At 54.0% G+C, this 12,030-nt stretch overlaps 3 protein-coding genes and 1 non-coding gene across 4 annotated transcripts; all 4 read left to right on the forward strand.

The window, feature by feature from the left end:
• The first annotated feature begins 2,133 nt into the window (after positions 1-2,133).
• Positions 2,134-3,264, forward strand: MYCTH_2312875 (uncharacterized protein). Its single transcript, XM_003667197.1, has one exon. The coding sequence runs from the start codon at positions 2,320-2,322 to the stop codon at positions 2,995-2,997; it is 678 nt and encodes a 225-aa protein (XP_003667245.1). The 5' UTR covers positions 2,134-2,319; the 3' UTR covers positions 2,998-3,264.
• Positions 3,265-4,842: 1,578 nt separating this feature from the next.
• MYCTH_2312876 (uncharacterized protein) lies at positions 4,843-5,209 on the forward strand. Its single transcript, XM_003667198.1, has one exon. It carries the CDS (start codon positions 4,879-4,881, stop codon positions 5,191-5,193), a length of 315 nt encoding a protein of 104 aa, XP_003667246.1. The 5' UTR covers positions 4,843-4,878; the 3' UTR covers positions 5,194-5,209.
• Position 5,210: 1 nt separating this feature from the next.
• Positions 5,211-6,716, forward strand: MYCTH_2312878 (uncharacterized protein). The gene is made up of 5 exons (XM_003667199.1): positions 5,211-5,325; positions 5,391-5,911; positions 5,979-6,163; positions 6,231-6,293; positions 6,374-6,716. Exons 1-5 carry the CDS (start codon positions 5,243-5,245, stop codon positions 6,617-6,619), a joined length of 1,098 nt encoding a protein of 365 aa, XP_003667247.1. The 5' UTR covers positions 5,211-5,242; the 3' UTR covers positions 6,620-6,716.
• Positions 6,717-6,980: 264 nt separating this feature from the next.
• On the forward strand, positions 6,981-7,052 carry MYCTH_t185. The gene has a single exon. It is a non-coding gene; the product is annotated as a tRNA-Gln (tRNA).
• Positions 7,053-12,030: the final 4,978 nt, after the last annotated feature.

Here is a 12,030-nt window from a genome sequence, read left to right on the forward strand (position 1 = left end):
ACCCACTTTTTTCACTACCAAACCCCCCATGCTATGGGCAATGAGAACAATGGGAGTCTAGTCAAATGATGGTTAATATATAATAGTAGATAGTGAGGGAGGAGCAGTCGGGGTACTTACGTTGCCATTCTTTTTCAGGTGTGGCGAGTTGTACAGATCTGCCAGCAGAGCTTGACCGAAATCATGAATTGTCAGGGTGCTCTGCTGCGACTTTGTCCAGTCCGAGTCGTAGCCAAACGTGTGAATGCGCACGTGTCGGAAGCCGGGCTCGGATGGCAACCATTCTTTCGGCCAGAATGTGGAAGGGTCCGAAGTGGCGCTCCATGACCTCCTCGAGCCGCCATTCAAGCCATGGACCTAGGGTTATTAGTGCCATTGTTCGATCGGGTGGATGGGAGTTACTCACAAAGACGAAATCAATTCGAGGTTCCGAGGGTTCGTGCAGGAGCGTCAGACCCAGAGCTCCTTTTGAGCCGTCTGGTGACTGGGAACTCTTGGAACGAGCCGGGGACGTTGCTCGCCTAAGACTCTGCAGCCTGCCTCGGAACCTGCCCGGTGATGGCTGACGGACTTGGTCGACTGGTACGGTGAGAGTAGACACACTGATTTTGGTCCTGTCTGCCGAGTCCCATGTATCTATGGGTTGGAATGTTTGCGCCTGCTGCTGGTCAGATCGTGTTCATTTGTTCAACCAGACACAAAGCCGTCCTCAATCACCTACTCGAAGTGCCACAGACATCTCTCCTCGGTGCCGCTCGCTCGCTGATGGGTAGTCAAGGAGCAAGTTTGCTGCGCTACTACGGAAGAGACGTCATAGGACAATGACAAGCCACCGTTGACTCGTTCGATGGCGTGGCAATTGTGCGAATCGATGAAAAGGATAATAACAGCCCTCTAAAGTTGGATGAGAAGACTAGTTCAGGAGGGGGACAATCTTGATGAAAACCGAGGAACCACTGAACATGGAACCGGGGGCTTGGAAAGTTTTACATGATTGTCCCCTAGATGAGGCGGGGAACGAAAGAGGAGGCCAAGGGCGGCTGCCGCCCAGTCGTCCTGGCTGTGGCCGATACGTGCCTGGATCTTTTTGTTTGAGGCCATCTCGCTGTGGAGAGTCTGGGGTTCGTCAGGCTGTGGCGACCGTGGCCTAATATGGTTCGATATCGTCTTTTCCTCTCCTGCTGCTCCGTTTCGGGGTTGGAGAAGGGCTACATACGGGTCGATGGGTGTGGTCTCGTCGAAATCGGATGCGTCAGGACCGGATCTTGAAACGGTCGCCAGTTCCGGACCTGACAGCTTCGGAACTGCGCCGGCGGGTCTGCTAACTCGATGACTTTGCCGCGGCCGCTGCTGGAAACCCATGGAAAATGCGCTTGCGTCCGACACTGTGGAGAGATTAGATGATGGCAAGCGATTCACAGATCCACAGTGAATCTCTGGTGATGCTTGCGGGTGCATATTGTGAGTGAGATTTCAATTTGTTACGGAAAAGCCTGGCGTGGTTCGGGAACATAATCGATCTTGAAGGGCGGCCAAGGTTCCCGCATCGATGGTTCCACTTAGTAATACCAAAACAGTAACTAATTAATTACTGCATGAATGAACCACACAACTCCTTCCTCCTTGGTGATTCAGGCTCTCGGGGCACAATCGAACGAAGACGATTACGGCTTTGGACAGCTTATTTTCATCAAGCCTTAACAAGGGTATTTGTTCTTTGAATTTATTTTAATTCACCTTTCTGCGTCTTCACATTTCTCGTGGTCCATGGAGACGAATAACAATGGCGCAGACATTGTTCGTTGTTCGTCCGGTGGCTGTTGTCGGTTTGCAACTTGAAACCAACAACCGAGCTTACTACAAGTGATCAGTGTTAGGGCGACCCGAATACAGGTTGATTGCCCGAAACAAGACACTCAATTGGCCGCCGTCTTAACTTCCCACCGGGTCCGGACTCCAACGGCCCGGCCGCAAACGGCACAGCGGCACTTGGATGTTTTGCTGTGCCGCCACAACAGGAACAACAGGCAGAACAAGCAGAGCTACTACTCCACCCTTAAATGTCATGGAGCTTACTGAGATCTCGCCGGTTCCATCCCCTTCTCTTTGCACCTTGTTGGGACTGGATTACAGGACGCCGATACTGAGCCCACCATGGCCACCGACGTGAGGGATGTGGACCAGAAGCAGAAGCTTGACGAGAACCTCCTAGCCGGTAAGTTCATTCCGTATCGAGTCTGACACACAATAAGAAGCACTAACTTGCTCGCCGAAGCCCTCCCGAAAGGAGGCGAGGTGGTTTCCGTCACGCCCTCCGGTATGAGCGACTACTGCAACACCTACAGGATCGAGGTTAGGCTCCCCGACGGCAGCTCCCAGGTGTTCTTTGAAAAGGAAGGATCAGGAGAGGAGGGTTACGGCTGCGTGCAGTCTGCCTGGATGTCCGAAAACGCCACCTACGAGTTTATTCCGGAGCATGTGCCGCGTCCGGTCGCCACGGGCACGTACAAGTCCCGTCCAGACAAGCACTTTTTCCTCGCCGAGTTCGTTGAGATGATTGAGGACGATATCCCTCGCGAGGAGTCCTACATGAAGGCCCTTGCCGCCCTGCACAGTCGCAGCATGGGCAAATCGCCGACTGGCAAGTTCGGTTTCCCTGTCAATACGCGTTTTGGCAACATCGAGCAGGACAACACCTGGTCGGAAAGCTGGGAAGAGTTCTGGACGAGACAGATGAGGGATTTCCTTGACAAGGAGGACGCTGCCCACAACGGGGAGCCGCACGAGGAGCTCGAGAGGCTGCGCCCGCTGTTTTTTGAGAAGGTGTTGCCTCGGTACTTGCGTCCACTGGAGAGCGACGGCCGCTCGGTCACGCCGTGCTTGATCCACGCAGATCTTTGGCCCGGCAATGTCAAGTACCAGAGCGACGGCGAGACCGTGTGCGTGTATGACGCCTGTGCCATGTGGGCTCATAATGAGGGTGCGTGCGGCCGTTGACCTCGATTGATCTCTTAGCCAGCTGACCCGATCGAGCAGTCGATCTCGGTGTCATTCGAAACCCGAGGTACCCCCTCGGCAAGCCGTACCTAAAGGAGTACTGGAAGCATGTTCCGATTTCTGAGCCGGAGGAAGACGTCGATAGCCGGAACACCCTCTACATGCTCCGGTGCCAAATCTTGTTGTCGACCCTTTACCCGCATGATCCCAAGTTGCGGGAGATGTAAGTGCCCTTTTTCAGAGTTCAAGTGTTGTTAAGAGACTAACATAACCCAGTTTCGTCAGTAACATGCGACTTCTAGTAGAGCGTGTGCTGGAGGAAGAGGCTGCAAAAAACAGCCCTCCGGGACTGGCCCAATCTCATCTGTAAGCCATAATGACCTCTTTGGCGGCAATAGTTTTTTTTTTTTTTTTTTTTTTTTTTTTTTTTTTTTGTTAGCTGTTATACCTTGAGAAGAGAAGGAGAACCGGATATACTTTGAGCTCTGGGAGAGATATTAATTCGAGGGCGAAACTCTCCTTCCTGCCAACGATTGAACAATACCCAATTCAAGCGGGTCAGAGTCAGCTCATACGGGCCGAGTGCCTGTTTCTTGACGTTATGGCTGCAAGCCACGAAGACGGTTCATGCAACGGTCCGCTCGATAGTTCCCGTAGTAGCCCGGACCGTGCATTGACTCAGACTCGCAGTGTGTGGCCGCCGGGCCATTCTGAAACTGGGAAAGTTAACGCAAGGGGTGCATCCGATTCTGCAAGTTCTGTTCCGTACTGTGATAATTACAGCAATGTACTCAGAAGTACCACTGTTGGGTTCGGGTAGCATGTCCGAGGTCGCAGCTAGAACATGCAGCTTCCCATTCCGCCATGCATATACCGCTGCAGGTGTCAAAGTTTGTCAACGGGATTAGTGATGTGATTTATCTGACCAACCTTTACATCGCTTGATCACATCGTCCTGGGATGTGGTGGTGCCGCATGCGCCGCCCGAAACGGCGGAGCCAACACCCAAACACCAAACGCATCCCGCGATCGGCCAACCGCTCATGTAATAATAACACCAGTGTACCTATTCTGCAATGTTCTCAACCTCGGACTGGATGATTTTGTTTTTTTGGTTCAAAGCACAGTAATCTCACAAGGAGCGCTCCCAGCCGAAGCGTCCCGCGAACCCGAGTTTTGATATGCCCCTGACCATAGGCCGCCCGATTCCGCGAACGCCTGTGGTGAATAATTATATTCCGTACATTGCCCAAAATGGCAACAGGAATCCCGTCACAGGCCTCACTCGGGACCTCGGTTCTGAATTCGCGACCCTCAACCGGTCCAGGGGTCGTTGAGTCATTTACCTCCTCGTTAGCGTCAGATCTCACCACTGCGACCGAGAAGCAGCCGCAGCCGCAGCCGCAGCAGCAGCAGCAGCAGCAAGAACAACCGCCGCCCCCAGCACTCACAATATCACCGGCTACACCGTCCATAATTGGCAGCGCTACTCGCTCATCCCCAGACGTTGATGGCGAACGTCCATGCACCGCAACCAAGAATTACGCTCCAGGAGCGAGACCTGGGCCGGAAGAGGTGGGCGAGGAGAACGAGAAGGAGAAGGAGAAGGAGAAGCAAAGGGCCAAAACGGAGGGGGAGGGGGGCATGATCAATAATAATAACGACGACGACCCGCCCTTCTCGACGTTCACGCGGGCGCAAAAGACGCTCGTGGTGCTGGCCGCCTCGCTGGCCGCGCTCTTCTCGACGCTGTCCTCCTTCATCTACTACCCGGCGCTGACGCGCGTGGCCGAGGACCTGGGCGTGTCGCTGATGCTGGTCCAGCTGACCGTCACGTCGTACCTGGTCGTCGCCGGCGTCGCGCCCGCCTTCGTGGGCGACATGGCCGACCGCGGCGGCCGCCGGCCCGTCTACGCCCTCATGTTCGCCCTCGCCGTCGGCGCCAACGTCGGCATCGCGCTCGTCCGCCGCTGGGCCGGCCTGCTCGTGCTGAGGATGATGCAGAGCGCGGGGAGCAGCGGTGAGTTTTTTTTTCCTTTTCTTGTCCTCATTCCGTGGCTTACTTCTTTGTTTGATTCTCTGATGATGATGATGATGGTGGTGGTGGTGGTGATGATGATAAGCTACCGAGCGGGCCCTTCCGTGGATACCTCAAGCTGGGGCTGTCCAGTTCACGGAGACGACAAAATGAATTAGAGGTTATGTATACGTAGCAAAGGAAGCTAATCCGGTTACCCTAATAGGGATGTACGGCGCTGCGTACGGGGTTATTGCGGACATTGCGACGATTGATGAGAGGGGCTCCTTCGTTGGGGTGCTGCTTCTTATGTCAGTGTGACTGTGACAAGATCCCCGAGAACAGGAAGAGAATTGCCGGAACTGACAGCCACCAGGACCGACTTTGCCACGAGCTTGGGACCCGTCATTGGCGGTGGCCTGACCCAGGCCTTTGGCTGGCGTGCGATCTTTTGGTTCCTGGCCATCCTCACAGGATCGCACTTTGTTATCATGCTGTTGTTCTTTCCGGAAACTCAGCGGAAGATCGTGGGGAACGGCAGTATCGAGCCTAGAGGGCTCATCTACCAGACCGTCTTTTCGCTTATTCGGAGGCGAAGAAGGTTGCGCGATACCGAGATGATGAGAGGAGGAGAGAGAGATGGTCATGAGAACAGAGCTCCCGCCAAAACCAAAACCAGGCTCCGGTTCCCGAATCCCTTGGCTTGCCTGCCTGTGCTAGCAAACAAGGGGTCACTGCTGGTCATCCTGATTACTGCCATCAACTATGCCGTCAAGGCCGCGCTGCAGACGTCGCTCGACGCCCAAGGTTCCAAGCTTTACGGGCTCAACTCCATCCAGGCAGGGTTGGTCTACCTACCTTCGGGGGTCGGTGGCGGTTTCGGATCGTACGGTGCCGGTACGCTAATTCCTACCCAAAACGAAGCAAACCGTGCCGAAGATCGGAAAAGCTCACGGGATGTCAGGCAAATTTATCGACTGGAACTACCGCCGCACCGTGGACCGGCTGCGCAAGGACGAGGGAGCCGAATACGACAGGAAGTCACCCGAGTTTCCGCTCGAAAAGACGCGGCTGAGAGGGATCTACGTCTTGAGTGGGACAACAGTGGCGGGGATTATCGGATATGGCTTGACACTCAAGTTTCGTTGGGTAAGTGTTGCCTTTCGTGATGCGACAAGAAACCAGGCCTGCATTGAATAATTAACACACTCCTCAGCACATTGCTGTCATGCTCGTCATGCAGCTCTTGACGGGCACTGCAACGGCTGCCACGTTTACGGTAAGCGAATGGTCCCGGGCAGCCATACACGGCTTAATTAATAGATGGCGGGCCAGTGTGCTAACAGCGCGGTTGTTCAGCTCTGCGGGACCCTCCTGACGGACCTCAACATGAACCGGTCGGCCACCGCCCAGGCGGCCAGCAATCTCGTTCGTTGTCTGAGTGCCGGCGGGGCGGTGGCCATCTTGCAGCCAATGGTTGAGAACCTGGGACCGGCAGGGTGCTTCGCCGTCTACGCATCCATCGTTTCCCTCGGAATTCCGCTGGCTTGGGTGTTGCAGAGGTACGGGCTTGCTTGGAGAAAGGGGCAGCCAACGGCGGCTTGAAAAAGGGGTTGACAACCCCCCCGAATATTCGCCGAAAAGATAGAGAACGCGGTTTGCGGTCCTGAGGTTGAACTAATTAATAATACGGATTGAATCGTAAATTGTGTTCGCGTTTTAGTTAAGCCAGCCTCCTCTACTAACATCAGAGAGTCTGTATTATTAAGAATAAGCCCGACACAAAACCTCAATGAAGAAAGGCCACTTGTCATGTAAACTACTGTTTCAACACCACAACTTCAACACAACGGTCCAAAAAAGGAGGGAGGGTCAGTTACAGACTCTCGCTCTTTCCGAGTGTCGTGGGCGAGAAACGCACTTTATGAAGTATAAGAAAGGCGAGGGTCGTCAACGGAACTTGAAAGGTTCTGTAGTGTAGCGGTTATCACTTCGGATTCTGATTCCGACAACCCCGGTTCGAGTCCGGGCAGGACCTTCAATTTTTCCCGGCTTCCGGAACCACTGAACCCGGTGGATCCTTTGTTTTTTTTTTCCACATTGCACCGGAGAACATGTGGAGATAACGCTTTCTCGAGCCTTGTTCCCCGATGAAGGGGGTCTCTTGAGGCTGGCCTCGAGCCTGTAACAGATTGATTCAGAGCACGCCGATCGGTGGTCTAGACTCCCGGCTTGTCGCCAGCGACGTGCCCGGAACAAGCCACACCACAAGGCGCTATCCCACCGTTCTCCTACGCATGCAGGTAGGTAGTGTATTGTATGTACTGAATGTTACTCAAACACATGTATGTACAACCTCTAATCCTTGTACATACATACACCCCCGGCGTGCACTTGGGGGCCAGGTAACTGAGAAAGCCCAACCACGCAGCGCAAATTACCAGTGTGTCAGCTTCTGCAGGTGGGCATGCACACCGCAGGAGCGCACAGCAGTGCAGACTGGGGCGTGGCAGGTGAAGTTCGTCGGTCAGATGAAATGATAAGGGGTTTTGCGTTGCGGTGTCGCTCCGGGGATCGGCACGTCTTGGTCGAACCCGGGCGCAGTAGTGCAGAGAGGCTGCGTCGTACCTATACATATTGCATGTTTCTGGGCCTTTCCTTTTGGTTCCTGCCGTCAGGAATGTGCGGAATCCACCAGGCTGCCGTTGCGCGCGGACCCGACGGACTTGTACACTAGAGGTCAAGTACCCACTGCGCGTAACGGCCCGGGTAGGGCCGGAGTCCTCCACAACAGGATTTGAGAATATCTATATGTCAAGAGAAACAAAACGCATTAAAAATTTTATCTAAGTGCCGAGGACGAGAACGGTCGCAACAAGCTGGAGTACCGAGTTAGAGTAACAAGACTGGGTGCAAGACGGGGGATGAGACGGGGAACATGAGAGCTCCAATAAGATAGGGCGACCAAAGAGGGGGACGAGACGGGAGAGACAAGGGGTCGACAAGACGGGGGAGACGAGCAACTCGACGAGTAGCTTGTGGAACTCGACCGGGGGGGGGGGGGGTAGTTCAAGGGGTCGACAAGAAGGGAAAGACGAGTAGCTCGTGAATCTTGACAGGGGGCAGGGGAGAAGGGGTCGACAAGATAGGAAAGACGAGTAGCTCGCGAATCTCGACAGGGGGGCGGGGGAGAAGGGGTCGATAAGACGGGAAAGACGAGTAGCTCGCGAATCTCGACCGCCGGGGGGGGGGGACGGGTGCCAAGATATAGTGTGATCGGGACTAGCAAAGTGGGTCTGCGCGCTCTATGTACACTACAGAGTACTAAGCATGCTTCCACTGGCCATCCCCCATCCCGTCCTCCAACGACAACTCGTCCAGAGGGCAAATTTTGAGTAAGGAGCGCATTGCAGGTACACTAGATGATGAGTATCTACGTAGTACTTCACTCAAGCAATTCCGTATGCCTTGTTTCTTGGCAAGGCGAGTTTTTGGTGATACTCGCTGGTTTCCTCGGCGCCGTCGTGTTCTCGACTTGAGCCAACGGGCCGCGGTCATTTGCCAATCAATCAACTCTGCTTGCGGATTTAACCACGGAATACACTCCATCACGAAAGAGAGCACCGTTGCGTCGCATTCGAGGTTCACCCCCCCTGTCGCGCGCGCCCGCTCCCTACGTTTAACTAACCCGTAGTGTAATCCGTACAGGTTACGGTACCAGGACTCCACACGGCAGTCCTGCAGATCGACAGGAGGGAAAAAGCGATTCGCTCCGCTACACACAGACAGGGGCAGATGCATGGCTTTTGGTCCAGCCCGTTCGGTGACCTGCACGGCGCGCCGGGTTGAATGACATCATACGGCTGCTGGGCGAGAGCTCTGGTTCAGAAAGAAGCTTCCGGATTTTAGAGATCACCACGCCGAATGCTTGTGCAACATTAGTGCCGTAGGAGAAACCGTGTAAGCCATTTGTTAATGTGCATACCTGATGTACACCCGGAATTCCATGCGCAGTACGCGTATACCCTGGTTGGTAGGAGCATCAATTCGCGACCCCGACTTCGAATACCCTGTAACCCTTGTAGAACTGGCGAGTCTGGTCGCAATTGCTGCGTGGCAATCGCATGTGCGTATGCAGGCCCAAGGAAAAGGTAACTTAATGCGGACAGTTGTCGTGGGTTAGTTGCCGTAATTCGCATCAAGATCGTCAGGCGTGAGCTCCTGCAACACACTGGCAGGGTATTTCGGTCTTCGCAACTGTCCTCGCTAGTGTACTAGATATGTAGGTATTTACGTTGTACGGACTGCATATAATGCACATTGGTATTAGGGCGAGACAGTGCCTTTGCGAGGCAGACAGATGGGTCAGTCTTTGCAGCGCGGAATGGAAGCATTGGCGCTGGAAGTTCTTGAGCTGTTGTACTCCGTAACGAACTATCCAAATTGTCCAAAATGGAAGAACGTCCAAAATGGAAGAACGTCCAAAATGGAAGAACGTCCAAAATGGAAGAACGTCCAAAATGGAAGAACGGGCACACATACCTATCAAGTGTGCATGCTGCTGGCTTGCGCTATGAGCTGGCGGTTTCGCCTTCACACTTGCCGAACCTTGCTGTCTTGGCGTAATGTTGCTGGCGCTCGCCATTCGGGAACCTGAATGGGGAAGCATCCCGCAGAAACAGCCGACGTTGTTCTCGGCGGGCGTGCCTCCCCGGTGGGCTTCTCCCGAATGACCGCCCCGAGGGCAATGTGGGTCGAATGAAAATTTCCTAAAGGTACCTAGGTACTTCGGGCGTACATGAGGTAAATTCCGAGTATCACAGAATCACAGACCGCTTCGGTGTGCTAGGATAGAGTAGCAGTGACTCGGAAACCGGAAGTGTCGTGTGCTGTTCATTCCTTGCTGTTGTGGCTCGCGTGGCTGTCAAAATCTGTGGGATGCGTTAGCGGAAACGCTCTTCAGCTAACTTGGCAATGTGTGAGAGAAGAGGGCGCGAACCAGGATGAGCCCCCACAGATGATCTGGAATCCGTGTAAAGTGAGCACCCCTCCCTCGGGCACGGGAGCCCAGACCCACATCATGACCCTTTCGTTCTTTGCCACCGTTTCGTTCTTGGCGCCCTGTCGCACTGGTGCAGGCTTGTTTCGCGGATCAGGTACCATCTACTCGATATTGCAGCGATCTCGTATGTATGTATGTACATAGTGTATTCGTATGTACGGATCCGTACATACATACAGGCGCATCCGCTCGCTAACAGGGCCACCTAAACTTCGTTTTGTACAGGATGAACCTCATATATGTACATAGATACGTGTACTAGTTACCTAGGTATCCAGGGCGCAACAGAGATCCAAGATCAATGAAGGCAATTACAGTCAGGCGGCAGGCGTTTCGATTCAAACGCAACGCGTCGACAACGGGTGCTGCCCCACTTCACTCCCGGGGCCGAATGAGAGAGCTGGAGGTACTGAACTTTGAAGTTCATCCACTTGGACCTTGCATCCGGCCTTGGCTGCCTCCCACTTTTGAGTCCGTCGTCGGTAGGTGTTGAGCAACTGCAGGTGCCGCGGGAAGCCCAGCAAATCCAGCAGAGGATGCAACGCAGTAGTTAATACACTAGGCACCTACGAGCCTAGGGCACTCTACGTAATTACGAGATCTGGGCACACTAGCATACACAACTACGAGATCATGGCGTGCGCAACCCCTCTTTCTCATTGCCAATTCGCTCCTGGTTGGCCTACGAAAATTGATCCAGGCTCCCAGCATTTCGTGTACCATTGGAGCCGGAGATGACCGTCACGGCTTATTCGCTTCGGTACCAATGTGCCCTGAAGCTCTGGCCATCCTGCATTGCTGTTGTCCTCTTGATTGCGACCTTCAAATCCGGGGCACAAGCTAATCGTGTATTGGAGCACGGACCTTGCTTGACGTTCTCGGATGCCCCTCTCTGCGTTCGGAGTTCCTCCCCTAGGTACCTCGACAAGCAGGGATCTAGGCCCCTTTCCACCAACGTTTCTGATCCAATCGTCAACTCGGTACTACGAACTACTGCGTATGCATGCCTCTGTGTATGCATGTATGTATGTACGTACATAGGTACGTACATCGGTGCGTAATGTATGTACATACCTGAGGTAGGGACATACAACGGAATAGCTTGGGCCCCACTACATCCTGTTGTGGCAATCCCACGCTCTCTCTCTGAAGCTCCCCGTCGCAACACGGGCACTCATCCCCGCGGTTGCAGCGTGCGGTACCGAAAGCGCGGACTGTCCCCGTTGTAGCAACGTGAGATTCCGAGTTCTCAACGTTCAGGCAATCAGCGCAGCGCAGGCAGTGTCGGTAAACCGGATGTACGAGAGCTGGTAGCGCTCCTTCCGTTTCGGCCCATGCTTACCGAGGAAAGAGAAGTTGCGTCTGTTGGTAGGATGAAATTGACAGTACCCAAGGTACTGAATACCTGTCCAGATGTACCTTGCCCAGGACGAATTTCTCTGCTTGCAGTAAGGTACTCCTGCTCCGTTCTTCGAAGGCGGATGCTGCAGCGTGTTTGGCATAGGTACCGTGGACGTGCAGTACCTAAGGTTGGGATGTGCCCCACAACCATTTTCTCCTCACCTTCACCTCCCCCTCATCCAATGAAGCTATCGCACCAGGAAGTGAACGAGAGTTACGCAGCATGGCCCGGCCCAGACTTCCTCGCCAAAACGGCTTGTCTTTTCGTTTTGCTCCTGAATCGACGCAGCCACGCGGCTACTTGAAGAGATTCGCAGTATATTCGTTGGGACATTATTTCGTACCCATCGTGCAAGTGACACGGCAGAAAGTCACAAGTTTGCATCCGTCCATTGCTGATCGTGGAGGCTTCCGACCTGTTGCCAAAAGACCCCCATTCCGGGTTCTTGGGCCCCTGCCGAAAGCAGCCACACCGCAGTACACCGCTTCATCCAGAGAGTAACGCAGTATATTAGGTTCCTCTTCCTATCCGAAAGGTAGGGTGACACGATCT

The sequence above is a fragment of the Thermothelomyces thermophilus genome, chromosome 7, assembly GCF_000226095.1.
Source record: "Thermothelomyces thermophilus ATCC 42464 chromosome 7, complete sequence".
Classification (NCBI taxonomy): Eukaryota; Fungi; Ascomycota; class Sordariomycetes; order Sordariales; family Chaetomiaceae; genus Thermothelomyces; species Thermothelomyces thermophilus.

What these genes read in the sequence shown, in the direction of transcription:
- MYCTH_2312878 (XM_003667199.1), top strand. Translation starts at nt 5,243, where the DNA reads ATGTACGGCGCTGCGTACGGGGTTATTGCGGACATTGCGACGATTGAT. An exon ending in GTTGGGGTGCTGCTTCTTAT is followed by an intron (nt 5,326 to 5,390) that starts GTCAGTGTGACT and finishes GACAGCCACCAG; the next exon opens with GACCGACTTTGCCACGAGCT. An exon ending in CAACGGCTGCCACGTTTACG is followed by an intron (nt 6,294 to 6,373) that starts GTAAGCGAATGG and finishes GCGGTTGTTCAG; the next exon opens with CTCTGCGGGACCCTCCTGAC.
- MYCTH_2312875 (XM_003667197.1), top strand. Translation starts at nt 2,320, where the DNA reads ATGAGCGACTACTGCAACACCTACAGGATCGAGGTTAGGCTCCCCGAC.
- MYCTH_2312876 (XM_003667198.1), top strand. Translation starts at nt 4,879, where the DNA reads ATGGCCGACCGCGGCGGCCGCCGGCCCGTCTACGCCCTCATGTTCGCC.